The sequence below is a fragment of the Notolepis coatsorum genome, assembly GCF_963971535.1.
Source record: "Notolepis coatsorum genome assembly, chromosome: 8".
Classification (NCBI taxonomy): domain Eukaryota; kingdom Metazoa; phylum Chordata; class Actinopteri; order Aulopiformes; family Paralepididae; genus Notolepis; species Notolepis coatsorum.
Window position 1 is genome coordinate 99,174,365 of NC_140172.1, and position 18,883 is coordinate 99,193,247.

Genomic DNA, 18,883 nt, shown 5'->3' on the forward strand with positions numbered 1-18,883 from the left:
ATCTACCGTCCCTCCGGGGCTTCTCGGGGTGGCAAAGCCAGAGCGGCTCGAGGCAGCAGACGCCGCTAGACCCAGTGACTTTTTTCCCCTGCGGTCCCCTCTGTTTACCCCTCCCCGGCCTCTCATATTATTTGTTTGCTCATAAATAAAAAGTCCGCTCTAAAGGAGGACTGTATTTTTTGTTAAACAAACTGTGTGTTTCTTCACCAAAACATATGATGAGGTTGCAAAGTGTGAATCTGCACTAGTATACATTGATAGAAGGGTTACGTTCGTGTTATGAGCTTAAGCAAGGTCTGCAGCATACACTCGGTTATAGAAAGGTTTCTATCTCGGCCTGACACTCCACATGCAGGTAGAAGCTGGTTGTATGGTCTGTTGCTTACACAAGAAGTAATGTTGAGCTACAACACTGTTGTGTTAGTTGCAGTAATGCTCGTATACACACGTTCCACGGCCTAGCCGTTACTCTCTCTATCAGTGTTTTTCTATGTACAACATGGAATGCGGGTGTAGGATTCACACACACACACGACTTGGTTTTGTTGTAAACCCTGTTCACAGTTCTGTGGGTAGCGTGCATTGTATTAGCTTGCGCTATTCATTAGCATTCTACCAAAGGTTTCATTTGCTACAGTTGTTATTGTGTGTAGGGGGAAGGGTTTTGTGAGGGGGTGTCGAATAAACCCCTCCTTCCCACTTGATTGGTCAGGGGGGGTTTCTCATCTCCTGTTAGGCCAGTCAGGCCCAAGCCGTTAGGCGCCTTGGCAGGGAGGGGGGGGGGGGGGAAGGGTTGTCCTGACTCTGCTCCTATTAAAAACAGGAGTTGAGTGTTGGGTTTCCCCCCGTCATGGCATACGACACTACGTACATTGCTATGATGATGGCTTCCGTGAGTTAGATCTTTACGTACGATCTGTTGTGTCAAAGTGTCGGGTTAGAGTGTAGGACTTACGGGTCCGCTACGCTCGATTTTATGTGTAACTTGAGTCAGTTGGTCACGTGACTCGTAGTTGCCATGGCTTTTTCATTCTACGACTCACGTGGGAAGGCTCTCTGGGGAATTTCGGTCTAAATCCTCTGTGAAAGGGGTGACTGGATGTAAAAATGTAAACAGTTTTTACCCTCGGCTGTGTAGAATGGGATTCATGTCTGTTGGTGCTTTCTTCTTTTTTATTAAAAAGAGTTGGAGTTTAGGAAGCGCTGCACCCCTCTTGTCATTTCCCCTGGGCGCCTTGGGGATTCACTGAAAGGTCTAACTAGCCTGTTCATTGATGTGGTTGTGTCCCGACGCATGCTTAAGTGCTAGCTCGGGGTGTTCTGTTAAAGATCATGCGGGTAGCTAGTACGCCTTGGTTGCTTGTGGTTGAAACAGCGTTTTTATAAAGCAACTGGGATGGAGTTTTTTTCCTCTTTCGACAACCTGTTATTGGTTATCGACGGATTCTCGTTCATATCTGGGTGATGATAACGGAATGGATTTGAACATATGTAGAGGGGTCTCACGCCCTTGGGGTGGGCCACCGAGCGCGGTTCGCACCGACCGTCTGGGTGGCGCCTTCTTTTCATGTTTTAAGATCAACACGCATATCTGCCCCTTCTCCTGGAGTAGGCATGTCGGCGTGGTTATGGCACGGGACTGGTTCTGGTCACGCTGGTCCAGATCAGTTAACCCGTTGTCCGCCGGGGATGCAGATCTGCTGTTCTGGTACCCTGAGGGACTTGGGCTTTTTTCGGGGGGAAAAATGCCGGGTCGGCCTGGGGTGTCACAAGGTTAGGCGTTATAGAGACCCTTGTTGGGTACTCTTTTGTACCTGGCACTGTTATGGGGGCTGGTTCTCTTTTTTCTTCGCTCCTCTCTCACGCATGGTGGAGGGAGGGCTGTCGGGGTGGTCTTCGGGACCTCCTCTAGTAACCCTGTGTGCGTCCCAGGCCGCTGGGTCCGGTCCGAAGTAAAGTTTGTTGATACCGTAGACTTGGAATAACCCTTTTTGTTTTGAGGGGTTATAGGAACAACCACCGCATAGGTTAACGACAAGGTGGTTGGTTCCCTGGTGTGTTGGAGTCAACTCCCGGGTTACCCGGTTGAGTGTGCCCCTGCACGTTCATGACGTCTGCCAATCATGTCAGCCTTCTCTGCCTCAACCCCTCTGGGTGTTTTTTTTTTAATGGAGGCTTTGTCATGGTGATCAACAACGCCAGCATACGCCCCTTCCGCCGGGGCGGCTGTTTTCAGTTGACTCCTTTGGCGCCTGTCTCGTCCGCAGTGCTCCAGGCTCAGGTTACAGCCTGTTGCCTGGTTTCCCCGGTGCGCTGCCTGCTTCCGTTGGGTGACCTTTTTGTGTGCTTACGGCCATGCTGACTGCCTGTTCTGCAGGGTCAGTGTGCCAGGCAGTGTGCTATTGGGGGGAAAGGGCCCGCTCTTGGAGGGGCCTTATCCGAATACGCTGGCGATGTGGGGGGTGGTGTCACTAAGTGGCCACCTGGTGGGGTCTTGATGCCTGGCGTCATTGACCTCTCCGGGCCCCCGTTTTCCAGGGGATCCAGTCCCTTCAGTGGGTCTGGGTCTTCCTTCGCGCTCCGCTGCTACGGCCTTGCCACGGGGTTGGGTTTCCTCTTGACCCCGTGATTTCTGGGGGCGGTAACGAGGTTGTTCCTTCCGTTCGTTCCCGGATGGCATGCGGGTTGTGCGTGTGTGTAGTCGTGGGGTCAAGCCACGGTCTGCTCACCCTGTGCGTTGAGTTGCTTGAGTGCCTCTTCGCACGGTCGGGTCCGTCGCCCTCCCGTGACCCTCCAATAGGGGGGGTATCCTCCATTAGGGAGGGTCGGGGGGGCTCGGTCCTCCCCGATCTGATGGTTGTGGGGGGCCTCAGCGGGGTACATTTGTCGGGCTATGGCTCTCGCTCAGCCTCCCTTGTGCAGTAGTGACGCTGAGCGAGAACCATACGAAACAGAACGATAGGTTATAACTATAACCAAGTTCTGTGAGTAATGGTGACGCTCAGCGTCAGACGCCGCTGCGGCCCTTGATCTCACCTTGTGGTAAAAGCTTTGGAAGGAGGCGAGTAGGTGGCCACACACCTGCTTATGAAGGTAAGCTGATAGGGGTGTGGTCAGACTAATGTTGGGATGTAAAGGTACATTGTGGAATTTTTTATTCAGTGCGCGTGCACAAGTGAAGTATAGTGCAGTAGTGACGCTGAGCGTCACCATTACTCACAGAACTTGGTCATAGTTATAACCTATCGTTAAGTATTGTTGTGAATTTGGTTTTTAATCCAAGCCATGTTTCTTCAACCTGTGTACCACTGAGTTCATCTGACCAGCATAGATGATGTATAGCAAAGGCACTTAGGTTGTGTTTTATGATTTTCTTTATTCTTATTTAAACTGTTCAGCTCCTTTCAATCTGAAGACTTAAACATAAAAAAACGATTTATTTTGCACTCTTGATGTATATCATACATTTACATTTGTTTTTTGTTTTATAACCGTCAAAGTTGTTCAAAGAGCCTTGTACAAGATGCTTTTTGCATACAAAATAATATTTGTATTCAATGAATTGATTAATCGTGTCAATAATCGATCGATTATTAATAATCGATAGACTATCAAAAGTTAATTGCAGCCCTAACCAGAATGTGAGAATATGAGGACATGATGAATGAAAAAAAATGAATGAAAACTTTATTAACAGATTGCAGAATGGGTACAGTGCAGTACAGCTCAATACATACAATTCTTAAGGGGATGCTGAACAAGTAAGTTTACTTTTGACAGTATAGTATAGGCCTACATTTCAAATAACCTACTGTACCTCAGTAGGTTTTACTTTGTAGAATTTTGAGGCGAGCAGTACTTTTACAATTAATACTCGCTCCACCGGAGCCAAGACGAAATTCATTGTTGGCTGGTACCGCAGCGCTGTTGTGCGTGTTGCCGGTGTGGCTACTCTCCCTGTCAAACAGCCCGTGCTTTGTGAATAGCGCCCTCCTCTGGCTCAGTAAAACCCTACCTTTCATTTCCCACAATGCTGCCTGCCGCATCGGTCCGGAAGTGAGAGACGTTTATTGACAATATGGCTACTGGTCACAGATAGAAGAAGATTGTGATTTTGACAGTCCTTGCTCGGCTGCAAACCAAGCCGTTGCCTTCTTGTGTGCAACGTTGTAACAGATGCCTTTGAATGAAGGGACTCGCGAATCCACGGAATGCTGTCACTGAGCTGAGGATCCAGTCAGAACGTGAAACCCGTCATGTCGTTTTTCAAGAGGAAAGGTGAGGAAGCCTTCTCGTATTATAGGGTGTAACGTTAACGTCAACGTTGGCGAGCGGCTGACTAGTTTGTCCGGTTCGCCGTTTGAAAGAATCTGGTTGAGCAATGTGTTGTGTTTAACTTTGTCCGGTGTATTACCGGCACGTAGACCCATTGACAAGGCCGAGGAAGGGCACAGTCGTAGAGACAGGGCTAACGTTAGCCAGTCTAAGATGCTGCTAGCTACATTTATCTGACTGGTTAATAACTAGTTAGTAGCATAACAGACTGCGGTAAAAAAAATCGTGTTTTACATTGTATTCTATTGCGCGCTAATAATGGGCTGTCTTTTTGTTTAGTCGCAGACACGTTCTCTTGATCTGCTGACAACAGCGGCCAAGCTTCGTGTTTTATTTTCACCGGTCCCTGAATGTCCCCATCATCACCATCATCAGCCCTAACGCTGGCTGCTAGGAGGTCAAGGGACCGTCTAAAAAATGCAAACTGCTCGATTTAAAGTAAATTTAACCATCGAATGAGTAGAATCATAAAATAAATGTCCATAGATTTATTCAGCACACCAAGAAATGATCAAAGTGAAAAATCACATTTTAGTTACAAATCCACACAAAATATGGTATTGAAACATGCATGGACTTGCCTGTTGTTGATCAGAATAATTGTTCTTCTGACATCTACTGTATATTTGTTAGTGTTTTCAGATTTCGCTTATACATGAGCCACAAAAATATTAAAAAGTAGACTTTTGAAAGCAAGGTTTTGCAACAGCATAGCCTAGAAACACGAAACGCAACAAACATACATGCTAGTTTAGATTAATTTAGCCTCAATACCTATCCAAATAGACATTCCTTAGTACAGTTTTCCTTGACTTTTTGATTAAGTCACAGTAACTCCATTAAAAATTGAACATTTCACATGAAGAAGCAATTGTATATGTGATGACATCGCTTAGATAAAACATGTTAAAAATGAATGTTACATTACCATACTATATTGTGACCCTGTATATTGTGACTGGTCAAACTAAGACATGTAGGCTATATTGGAGCTCTGAGCTATACTTCTGTGGCTTTATATTGTCTAGCCATAGCTTGTTGTATTCTGTCCTTTGCCTTTTCAGCTGAATTTACCTAAATGAAATTACTTTACATAGAATACATTTCCTCCCGCCTCAGTTTACACCTTTGAGACGGTGCCTCAACAGGTAACATTTTATCTATTGCCATTGCCACTAGGCTGCACAATTAATCATATATTAATCGTAGTGGTGCACGATATATCGGCCGCTGATATAATATCGTCCGATATGGTAATTTTTTTACACATCGGTATCGTTCCGATGTCAGAAATATTATAATACCAATACTTTTGGCTTTGGCCATTTAAGGCCTACTACTACTGTACTTTAAAGTTTTGAACTGTTGTACAATGTTCACAGAATACAGTGACTTGGTCTCAAGTGAGTTTTAGATGTCTATTGAGAATACTCAGGGTTGGCTTATCCATAGTGTGAATTCAGGACACACTTGTATCCTTTATTACATTTTTATTTTATTTAAATATTTATTTTTATTTAACATGTTTTGGTCTTAAATTGTTTTTAAAAAATCAGTCATTTCTGAAAAGAAATTACAATTTAAGTAAAAAAAAATTGGCCTCCTCCACAATGAATTAAACATGATTGACTGCAATATCGGCACATTACATTCAGAATGCCTGCTCTTCTATATCAAATTAAGCACTGCTCATTCCTCAGCTACATTGTCTGACCAATCACAGGTGAGCACTGCCCTCCTGTTTACATCGGTAGCCTCAAGCAAAGTTAAGAGAAGAAATAAAAGAGCTCACCTTCAAATGAAAACGGTCCACAAGACGATGTCTTGGCAATTCTAAAAAGAGCATGATCTATCATTTGGAATTGCTTTGTGTGCAGTGAAGGTGTTAAGAGCCTGGACAACACTGACTCCTCCCGCACCACAGAGGTATACTATTAAAACATAATTTCATACCTGCCAACACTCCGGTTAAGCCTTTAAATGGTCCCTTGTTGTCACTTCCCTGCTCTGGAAAATCTCCCTTTAAAACCATATAAATGTTGGCAGATATGAAATTCCATTTAAACCGTGATCACAATATCAAGCTAAATAATTGCAATTATAATTTGTCATAATCGCGGAGCCCTTATTGCCACTTCATCCAGTATCAACAAGAAGAGAGGAAGTCTGCACTGTAAAATATCTGATATTTTATTGCCTATATTTACGTCTTAACATAAATTAACCTCAATAACCTGCCCATACCTGTACCTCCCCTCCCCCATGCTGCTATGACACCCGAATTTCCCCAAGGGGATCAATAAAGGAATATCTTATCTATGGTGGCCAGTGACCACAGCGCCTTCATAGCTCCCTCTAGTTCTACCAGATGGTATTTGTACTTAGAGCATTTTATTTTGAGGCAAATGTGTCATCTGGCCCAGATATTGTTTTGTTGTAAGTTAGTGAACCCAGGGTAAGCGTTCGTTTGCTAAATGAATATATCAAGTTTCAAGTTCAAGTTTGCTTTTATTTGTCAGTCAGGTATAAAGTACATGCACATTACAGTGAAATGCTTGGTTCTGTATGAGCCCCTGAGAATGTGCTTCATACAGTAAAAAAAAAAAAGGGTAAGTAAAAGAGGAATAAAGTCCCAACACTATACAAATATACAATATAAATTACCTATCTATACTATCTCTCTCTGTAGATATCTAGGCCACACTTAAGCTGACAGACAGAGGTCATGAAAGTCCTTGAAAAGACGTCCATGCCATAGTTTAGTGAAGCCACAACAAAACCACTACACCCTCTTTATCTGTCCATGACAGTGAGGAACTGTGTTAGTTGTTTTGTTAGCTTGGCACAGTTATCGGGTGTCGCACGTGTATCTAGTTCCTGACGGTGGCGTTGCTTAACTGTGGGTATTCTCTCTGCACCTTTTCAGTGACAGCGCGTCATTTACCCCCCCTCTCTCTCTCTCTCCACAATGAATGGCATGACATTGATCCCGCCCACTGAGTGATCCCTATTGTGAATCCTTCTCCCCTGACATCACTGCATTTCCTTTTCCCCTGCAGCAAAGACCAAGGAACCAGAGAGACAGGCCGATGCAAAAGTCAATAGAGGTTGGTACAGCATTTCATCTTTCATCAACGTGACATCATACACAGGGTTCGCACAAGGTCCTTGAAGTGCTTAACACTTTGAGTGCCACGCTATCCCTAGAATGCCAGCCTTCTAGTAGTTTCCGTGGTCGTTGCACTATGTTTGCGAAGCTGTGTGTGTGTTCTGTATTATAGCTGTAGAGACACGGTGTGGCTCATTTTGACAAACATTACTTGTAGTCCAGCATGGGAATAATATAGGGCTGGGCGATATGGCCAAAAATGATATCACGATATCGATAACGATATCATATCACTCTATATCTATAATTATCGATATTGTTATAAGTATTAAAAAAAACTATATATATATATATATATATATATATATATATATATATATATATATATATATATATATATATATATATATCCTCATTCTCCCTCCCTCCCTCCCTCCCTCTCACCTCCTTCTCCCTCTCTCACCTCTTCCTTCTCCCTCTCTCACCTCCTTCTCCCTCCCTCTCTCTCTCACCTCCTCCTCCCTCCCTCCCTCTCTCACCTCCTCCCTCCCTCCCTCTCTCACCTCCTCCCTCCCTCCCTCTCTCACCTCCTCCTTCTCCCTCTCTCACCTCCTCCTCTCCCTCCCTCCCTCCTTCTCCCTCCCTCCCCCCCTCTCTCTCACCTCCTTCTCCCTCCCTCTTTCACCTTCTCCCTCCCTCTCTCTCACCTTCTCCCTCTCCCCCCCTCCCTCTCTCACCTTCTTCCTCTCCCTCCCTCCCTCCTCCTTCTCCCTCCCTCCCTTCCTCCCTCCCTCCCTCCCTCCCTCCCTCCCTCCCTCCTATAATTACAGCAAATGGGCCAAACCTTAGTAACAAACCGTTAAGGGAGAGGTTTTCTAGTCCCACACCAGCCATACGTCTGTAAGCCAACTGTTTGATGGCAAGCCATATAGTGTCACACACACCGCCTGCTGTCGGCAGTGTGAATATGGTCGGACACTATGCAGGGCTGTACGCTAAGCTTTTTCACTAGGGGCACACTTGCCCCTAAATGAGAAATTTGGGGGCAAAAAATATTTTTTAGGGGCACATTTTTAAATAACAATTTTACCATTATTTATATCGATTGTTTTTGATTAAAAAAAAGAAAAAAAAATATTTTATATAATTTTTTTTTAAATAAAATATATATATTATATAATCATACTTGTAGTTGTATTATCTGCGAGACATCGCCACCACGCAACAAGTCAAAATGCTCGCTATATGCAACCAGCTCCACTGTCTGTGTGTACTCGAGTAGCCTCCAGCTACAGCCAGGATTCTCCGGAGCTGCAGCTGGACCCTATACTGTAGCCTCCAGCTACGGCCAGGATTCTCTGGCGCTGCAGCTGGACCCTATTGACTATATTCAGCGTGCCCTCAGCTCGAATACGCATCGACTCAGTGTTATAAGACATTGATATCAGGAGCTATCTGTAGCTATTTAGTTTAATGGGACGTTTCGTTTTGAACAGTGAGCTAACGCGAGCTATCATGCACTACTAGACTTGCTGGAGCATTTGTTGATATCAGTAGCTAGCCGGCTGGCAGGCTCACCGAGGTCCCAGTGTCCCACTAGAGCAGGGGTAGGCAACCCTAGGCACGCGTGCCTGCATAGGCACGCGGGGGCATTTGCATAGGCACAGGGGGCAGCACCCAAAAAAAAAAAAAAAAAAAAAAAAATGATTTTTTTTTTTTTTTTTTTTTTTTAAATATTATAGTGAAATATTTTGCACTGTTGTCGCATTTATCTTGTTGAAATCCTCCCACAGGTTCTTTTTACTACCACATATTTAATTGAGACCCTTTATTTGTTTATTATTTCAATTTAGCTGGAAATTGCTACATCATTCAGTAACATTTGCAGAGCCTTATAACAAAAACATTATTATGGTCACCATTGTGACCAGTGGGATTAATCAACAAATTTGATTATTTATTTTTCTATTTCATTGAACATTGCACATGTTAAAAGCAATTTTTTTTACTCAAAATGTGAGTATTACCAAGTCAACTTGTGTTCTTAAAACAATGACAATAAACATAGTTTTATTAGGTTGAAATAATGTGGTTGTGTACTTATTTTTCTGTTAACTTATTATGGATTGAAAACTGAAAACCTTAATGCACAGTAACTGAACTCAATATTTTTAAGTTCTGGTAACTTATTATTATATATTTTTTAGTGCTGTCAGGCGATTAAAAAAATTAATCTAATTAATTACAGGATTTGTAATTAATTAATCTAATTAATCGCATTTTAATCGCATAACCATTTTATGCCTGATATTCTATATTCTATAATCATATTTCAAATTGCATGTGTCCGGATGGCAGAATTCAGTACTGTATCTACAAAACCTTCTGTTTAATCATCTTCCATCTATTAATTTGCTTAGATTTTTCAGGTCTGGTCAATTTGAGCATAGTGTTATTCACAGTCAAAGATAAAAAAAAAATTATTGATATTCTCATTTGGTTCATTACAATTTACTCAAGACACAGTATTTCTGACACTGGGAATACATTCCCTGAGATCCATAGATGTCCCTAGAATCAGATACCAAGAACATGCAAATGGACCATATAAAAAAAGTCTGTAATGTGTATTCTACGTTCTTATGGAATGAATGAGATAAAAAAAAAAAGTTATTAAAAAAAAAAAAAAAAAAAAATCTTTTTTTTTGTAATTAATTTTGAGTTAATTTTCATAACGCGATAATTTGCTGTGTAATTAATTAATCTAATTAACGCGATAAACTGACAGCCCTAATATTTTTTTACAGTGTAGTCTTGCGATCAATCAAAACTTATTTACACGATATACCTCACATTCACCCTCCATTCACATCCTGGTGTTCTCCATTAGGCCTGTAGGTGGAGCTATGACAGCACACGTACAGTACACACACCAATGGTGTGTGATGTGTCCAAAAATGAATGGGCAAATGTGAGTGAAATGGTCGCACTGTATGCAGCTGTTTGTCTGCATTGCACCCCCCCCCCCCCAACTCAGATTTAGGGTTGATACAACCATCATAATAATATTGTTAATAATAACAATAACAATAATGATGTAATAATGTAAAAAATGTCATTAAAAAGATCTGATTATGAGAAAAGAAAATTACGATGCATGGAATATTGTTGAGGCACACTAGTTACAACTATATTTCAAACAGGCACTCCATGTCAAAAAGGTTGCTGACCCCTGCACTAGAGACTAGTGTTTACAACAGCCACGGGTGCGGGAGGGAGGAGGAGCAGCAGACGCCGCAGCTCTCTCCGTGTGTCTGAGTTCAGTTCGGCTCACTATAGGAGGTCGAACGCGTCGAAAATATGAAGCAATACTAACTTTACTTTTCTTCATAGCTAAATCAGACAGTCAGCCAGTCTATCAGAGTGAGTGCTCAGTCGATTGTTCCCGCTGATCATACCTGCTGAGTAGGGATGCCCCGATCACGTTTTTTGCCACCGATACCGATCACCGATCGTCGTGAGCCATATCGGCCGATACCGATCCGATACCGATCGTTTTTGATTAAAAAGAAATTAAAAATTATTTTATATAATTTTTATTTTTATTTTTTTATAAAATATATATATTATATAATTAGACTTGTACTTGTATTATCTGCGAGACATCGCCACCACGCAACAAGTCAAAATGCTCGCTATCTCCACTGTCTGTGTGTACATACTCTGCTTTGATCAAATCACATTCGGCTCTGCAGATTTACCCTAGGCTCTGCAGATATACCCTACTCCCTCAGCTATCCCCGTTAATGACTGCGACGCAAGCCGGGCTTCGAATATGCATCGAATGAGTGTTATAAGACATTGATATCAGGAGCTGTCTGTAGCTACTGCTAGCCGGAAATATAACGTTAAGACAACGCCTCAGTGAACTATTTAGTTGAATGGGACATTTCGTTTTGAACAGTGAGCTAAGCTAACGTGAGCTAACAGAGGTATCATACACTAGTACTAGATAACTAGACTATTGCTGGAGCATTTGTTGATATCAGGAGCTATCAGTAGCTAGCCGGCTAGATACCGTTCAGTTAGACAATGCCTCATCATGTATTAAACTAAAAGTGAATAGTTGACTGGGTCATTTTGTAGCGGTAGCTAACGTTAGCTCATGGAGGTCCCGTCCCACTAGACTAGACTAGACCCGTGTTTACATGCGTGCGGGAGGAGCTGGAGGAGGAGCAGACGCGCAGCACTGTGTGCAGCTCCCGGTGTCTGAGACAGAACTCAGCGAGTGAGATCTGTTTTGACGATCGGCGAAAATAAAACAGTAACGATAGCTAGGTAGCTAACGTTAGCTCAGGTCGAATGCACTATCTAGACTCGGCGTGTTTACAAACTCTACACGGGTACGGGCGGGGCTAGGGAGGAGGAGCAGTTTGCAGGTCCTGTGCGTCTGAGACAAGCGAGTGAGATATCCACTTGATCAGTTTCCGCGATCGGCGAATATGACTCATTATCGGAATTCCCCGATCGCATATTTATACTGATTATCGGCCGATAACGATCGATGGCCGATCGATCGGGGCACCACTACTGCTGAGTGCTCACTGCTCAGCTCGCGTGAGTGACGTCATCGCGTCATCACACGCCTTGGATAATTTAGGAGTGAAATGCGAATGCAAGGCTTGAAAGCACTACTCGCAAGCCCGCCCCCAGATAATATTTACCAATCGCAACGGCCAATTAAAGGGGCAATTCGCGATCATCTCGTCGCAGTGTACAGCCCTGCTATGTTGGTGTTGCTATGTCCGCGCTCTACTCCTGGTCTTTGAGCAGCCTTGCCCGAGGGCACGTGGTTTCTATTAAATATTGAGGTGTGAAATTATGGAATGATTTTCTCCATCTGGCAAAAAAGATCTTCAAATTATTTTGTAACAGTGTATTGTAACTTGTGTATTGTAATCAGTGTATATATTTGAACTTGTGCACTCATGTATTTACTTACACACTTACACACACTCACCCTCACTCCCACGCAAGCACGCACGCACACACACACACACACACTTACTTACTTACTTACTTACTTACTTACTTACTTACTTACTTACTTACTTACTTACTTACTTACTTACTTACTTACTTACTTACTTACTTACTTACTTACTTACTTACTTACTTACTTACTTACTTACTTACTTACTTACTTACTCTCACACACTCCCACAAGGTGATGATCTTGTTTTCCAACTTGCTATATGTAATATAATCCTGTTTACTTTATTATTATAGGTGGATGTTTCTTATAAGCCCTTCTGGGCTTTTCTGCCTCTTCCTGCACTGTATATCTTTTGTACTTTACAGTTGTCGTTATTGTGTTGTGGTTTTTATCTTGTTTTTATACTGTGCGAAAACTAAACTAAACGTAACTTCAACAGCGAGGGGAGAATGACACGTGTTCCGTCAGTCTGGGGATTTGAACTGGTGGTGACCTTTTTGTCACAAGGCCACTACAGATTGAGTGATTGCTCATATCGTGTGGAAAGTAACTTTCTATCAATTTAGGCTACATATAGAACTCTTTGACACATGTTGACAAAATCAGGCAATATTTCCGCACTGAGGTGGTGTACATCTGCTTGCTAGGGCTAATTGAACACGTAACAGCTTGAAAATATATGCTGCTACCTAGGGCTGGGCGATATGGCCTAAATATGATATCACGATATTTTCTGACCTTTCGGCGATACACGATACGCATAACAATGTTTTTCTTTTTTTCCCCAAACAATTCATTATGAGGCTTACCAAGACAGTATTTGAGTTTGCAAGCTAACATTAAAGACAAAATAAAATACCCATGCATTTAGCATTTTTATATTATATATTAGATTTAGATTATTGGATTATTAGATTATATATTGCATATATTTAGCAATGAGATATTATATGATTTAGATATGAAATATGATGAATTGAAAATGGGGGACCCTGATGTAAACAAGACGAAAGTCTTTCTCTGGTCTGCATCCTCCAGTTCACTGTTGACTGTTGTTGTATTGAGCTGTACTGTATTGTACCCATGCTGCAATCTGTTAATAACGTTTTCATTCATTCAGACGGCAAACAGAATCATTTTGATTGACAGTCGCGTCTGCCAATTACGTCACACCACTTGCACCCGCCCTGCTGTTCTTAGCACCAATCGGCAAGCTTCCGCCATTGGAGAGCTCAATGACAACAACAATGGCAGCGGTAGCTCGCCGCGGCCGACGTTTAGCTTTTAGGTCCGCAGAATGACTAAACGACTGGAGGCATAATGATTTTACTGCAACGGATGTTATAATAAAAGCCTTTCCATACATCTGTCTGATTGAAAACTTTATTAACAGACCGCAGAATGGGCACAACTGAATCAGCACGGGCTGAGATATGAACGACTAATGCTTGCTATAATCTAGGTCGACCTCGGACGTTGCTATGTAAATACGCTGATGTTATTGAAAGTGTAACTATATAACGTTAATGCCACAAAACGAATGCCTTTGTTATCATAAGTAGTAACTTTTGATGCAGTAGTGTGTGTGTGGGGCGGCGCTGTTCAAAAGTGTCAACGTGTGGACCAGATTGACGCGACACAAGCCTCTTGGGCAAAACATCACGATATCCAATCGTTAATGAACTGTACCCGATATTTATATAATATCGTCATATCGCCCAGCCCTACTGCTACCCAGTTAAAGACCTCTGCGACAGGTCCTGCATTATTATTATTATCAGTGTAACGCTAATGTCAATAGGGAGGTGTAGTCTGACGTCACTTTAGTTTCCCGCACGGTCCACCCGTATAGGGATTTATCATTGGGAAAATGTATTATCGGCTATTGTAATAATTCTGCCTCATGAACAAGCTTTCCATTTTTGCACAAAATGAGTTACCTTCTATCACTAACAGTATTGTTTAAGCATTTTTGGTTGAAATAAAATTATACGTAATTATTTTACGATTAATTGAGAATTGTTTCATGTTGAGTTGAGCTATAGATTGTGGATGTATACACACAGAAAGGTACACCATGCCAATGTTCATGCTTGTTTTAAACGAGACGATTCAGAAATGACGTCCATTGGAAATACATTGCAATTTCAAGTGAGGTGGACCGGCCGGAAACAACAATGACGTAACCACTACACCTCCCTATGTAATGCTGGAAAAGATACAATTTGACAGTCCTGAGCAAAACATAGCGTGACACACTATGAAGTTATACAGTAGCAAGTTCAACACAGCCTCTGTATACATGAACCATTCCCATAGCTTATCTAGGAACAGATTCTTTGCACCACAGAGTGAAATTCCAACACCGATTGGACAAGGCAAGATGGAAGTGTATTGTATTTTAAGGGGTGGAAATGTTTATAATTTAGAATGGTGATTAGACATTGTTGGTGCTACATCAAAGCCAGGAAAAATGGCATTCTTCCAGCGAATCAGAATCAACTATGTATAAAAGATTTACATTGTAAAAGAAGTTTAAAAATCGCTGCATAGATTGTCATGAGGGACCCACACTAAAGGATTCTGCCTCCAGTTACTAAGTAAAACACACACACACTGACACAGAGCAGGCTGTCTTCGCTAACCCTTCCACTAAACTCACACACGTTCTCACACAACTCTGTCTAATGTTGTAAATTTGGGCCACTCAGAACTTGTAATTGCTTCTCAGTGTGATTTGAACGTGTCCTTGTGTTGAGAGACAGTGCCCTAATCTACCCCTCCCTCCTCCTTCTCCCTCTCTCTCTCCCTCCCTCCTCCTCCCTCTCCCTCCTCCTTCTCCCTCTCTCTCCCTCCCTCCTCCTCCTCCTCCCTCTCTTACCTTCTCCCTCTCTCTCCCTCCCTCCCTCCTCCTCTCTCTCTCACCTCTTTCTCTCCCGATTTTTAAACTTCTAAACAGCTCCAGCTCCAGCCAACCCTCACTCCCCCTCGCTGGGCCAAAGGAATCACCATGCCGTCCAGGAGGCGGCAGGGCCCAGCCACGTGGCCATCAACGCCATCTCCGCCAACATGGACTCCTACGCCCGCGGCCGCACCGCCATCCTCAAGAAGCAGCCGAGCCACATGGAGGCGGCGCACTTTGGTGACCTCGGTACGGAGCCTTTATTCACGTCTTGTGTATTTCATTATCTATGTCATTTATTACACTAACCAGGGTTCGCACAAGGTGCTTGAAGTGCTTGATTTCTTTTACAAAAAAAAGTCAAGGCCTGGAATTCCTTGAAAACAGCCAAAAAATGGTCGGACAAGCATAATACAATTTAACTTTTTTTTTTACTAAAGTAAAAGAAAACAATATATATATTCCCCAAAGGAATAGTAATGTCTGATCAGAAAGTGCCTGTCTCAGTGTCACACTGGAAACTCTCAATCTCTGTATGTCAATATTACTTGTCCTGGACAAACGGCGAGCGTCTTCTAAGTGCTCGCTTAGTTGACACTGACAGTGGCACGAGACCCGCGAAAATATCAGAATGTTTAATAAAAGTTGGTTGTTTTGTTGTTACCTGTTGATCGAATGTGCCTATTGTTAAAAGAAATTATTTAAAATAAAAATACAATTATTTATTTGAATGGTGTTATTTATGGCAATAACAACTATACCGTAATAACAACTATACAACTATAGGCGTAGACCAGGGTTTAACCCCTGCAGGGTTTCCCATTAATTACCTAGACTGTGGCGGCCCACCACATCTAATTAGTCCCGCCACAGTTGTATAATGTAGCAATTTTTATATATATATATTTTACAATTTTTTTTTTTAAATATAAAGTTTGCCAATAGGGATGTATCAGTAGTATTGGTAGTGGTAGTAGTCATAATAGTAATCCACTATATTTTTTTATTTTCTAAAAAAATAAACCAGTTCAACACAGGTAACCACTTTTGCTTAATTTCTTTGATGGCTCAAATGTATGCTCTAGTCCTGTGGTTCCCAAACCTCTCCTCGAGACACCCCAGCCGTTCCATGTATTTGTTAAATTCCACCACCAGCACACCTTGATTCAACTAATAAAGGGCTAGTTAAGTTGAATCGGGTGTGCTGGTGGTGGAATTTAACAAATACATTGAACGGCTGGGGTGCTTCGAGGAGAGGATTGGGAAGCACTAGTCTAGTCGATTTTGTGTTTTGAGCACAAAGTTCATCATAGATCTAGCCTCTTTATTTTGCTCTCAAAGTGCACCAGATTGATGCATTTAACTTTAAAATGTACAAAAAAAGAAAAGTTGGGGAGATGAGAGATGAGCTGGTGCTGATGGGGAGTGAAGATGAGCTGGAGGACTGATCATACAGTATATACCCCACACAAAAAGTGTGTGTGTAATTCAATTATTCAAGTTCACATGATCATGAAAACAAGATAATCAAGATAAAACCATTATTGTGACACATGCCGTATTGCTCTCATTTTGTCTTGTAAATGCAGCGCACCCTTCCTTCACAGCAGTGCCCCCCCATCCCAAGCCCAAATCGTAGTTTCAGCTGGTGTTGAGAGGGAGGAGGGAGCCATGGCGTGTTTCTCCAGTTATTCTGAAATGTCTTTGGTAACTTGTAAAATATGACAGAAAGGCAGCCTTTGGTAACTTGTAGAAGATGACAGAAAGGCAGCCTTTGGTAACTTGTAAAAGATGACAGAAAGGCAGCCTTTGGTAACTTGTAAAAGATGAGAGAAAGGCAGCCTTTGGTAACCTGTAGAAGACGACAGAAAGGCAGCCTTTGGTAACTTGTAGAAGATGACAGAAAGGCAGCCTTTGGTAACTTGTAGAAGATGACAGAAAGGCAGCCTTTGGTAACTTGTAGAAGATGACAGAAAGGCAGCCTTTGGTACAGAAGAAAAGGTCAAACTAATTCAGTTGTTGTCATATGATGTTCTCAAATCAGTGAGTAATCGTATATAATAATCATGATTTCAATATCAATCATAATCGATTTGATTATGAATTGCCATGATTAGGGATGGGAATTGATAAGATTGTATCGCTACAATTCCATTATCGATTCTGCTTATCGGTCCGATTCTTTATCGATTCCTGATACATTTATAGTTTAAATAAATAAATTGGAAATGCAACAGAACTAAGCTGGTTAGAATAACAACATGCAACTTGACATTTCTGATTATCATTTATTGTTGAGCCCCCATGTCAGAAAAATACAAAAACTGTAAAAAATAAATGAACTATACACCTAAATAAAATAATGTATTTGAGAACTAATTTAATCTATTGAACTGTAGTTGCATTCAACAGGTCGTTATTGCAAAAGATAATTTGTTAGCAATAACCTACCTGTATAAATAAAGGCCAGCTCAGTGTTCTCTCTCAAAACGGTCACAATATCGAGCCCTTTAGGTTTTCCTAGTCAAGGAATCAAATAGTCTGCTATGGCTGCATGCATGGCGCTAAAGTTTTAGTTTTTAAATGCGCAACTGTCGGAAAAACATGACATCGATAAGAGGAATCGATAGTCACGGAGGCATGCGATTCCAGGAATCTGACAATTAGGAACCGGTTCCCAATGGATTCCGATTCTCGATTCCAATCCCTAGCCGTGATCGAGCAGGCCTAGTGCGTGCTTTAGCTACCTGATTTAATCGGTTTAGTTTTTCTTTTCTTTTTTCTAGATTCAAAGCACCTCTATGCCCTGGCAATTTCATCATCTCACTCATTCACTTGCTGTGAGCCACTCTGCCCCTAGTGGCGGCTCACAGGCAATGCGTTTGTTGTTACGCTGTCAGGGTTCGCACAAGGTCCTTGAAGTGCTTAAAGGTGACATGTACTATAAATGTCATTTTTCAGTCTCTAGCATTGTATTATAGTAATAGGAGTTCGTATCAATGTGTTTTAGTGTCTAAATACCATATTGGCGGATTGCTCTGATTCAGCTCAGCCCCTTTCCTCCTCCAGTAAATCAGGCCATTTTGATTTGAACGTCTGAGTCACGTCATTCGGACGCTGGGTAGCGCACAGTGATGCGATTGGCTCTGTGGTTGGAGCTAATGCCCGCCTACTTCCTCATACTGCGAGGCAGATTGAAACCCGACACCTCTGCATACTCTGGAGGGAGAGAGAGAGAGAGAGATAGAGAGGGAGAGACAGAGAGAGAGGGAGACAGAGAGAGAGAGGGAGGGAGCACTTGAGGGGGGGGGACCTGTCGCGACACACGGGAGGTGGGACCCTCTTGAAAACGGGTTTCAATCTGCCCCGCAGGGAGAGAAAAAACGAAAGGAAGAGACGGCCTGTCTTTTTTTTCTCTCTCTCTCTCTCTCTCTCTCTCTCTCTCTCTCTCTCTCGCACCCCCCCCCCTCTCTCTCTCTCTATCTGTCTACCTCTCTCTCTGTCTATTCATTCATTTTCATGCATTCATTCATACCAGTCG

At 42.4% G+C, this 18,883-nt stretch overlaps 1 protein-coding gene across 2 annotated transcripts in view; it reads left to right on the forward strand.

Moving 5' to 3' along the window:
- Nucleotides 1-4,071: 4,071 nt before the first annotated feature.
- akap10 (A kinase (PRKA) anchor protein 10) overlaps nucleotides 4,072-18,883 on the forward strand; it is a 66,756-nt gene continuing 51,944 nt past the window's right edge. For both annotated transcript variants that reach the window (XM_084319967.1, XM_084319966.1), the window contains exons 1-3: nucleotides 4,072-4,278; nucleotides 7,395-7,442; nucleotides 15,400-15,591. In XM_084319967.1, coding sequence (XP_084176093.1) covers nucleotides 4,257-4,278; nucleotides 7,395-7,442; nucleotides 15,400-15,591 — 262 coding nt within the window. In that variant the 5' untranslated portion in view covers nucleotides 4,072-4,256. The remainder of the gene's footprint in view (nucleotides 4,279-7,394; nucleotides 7,443-15,399; nucleotides 15,592-18,883) is intronic.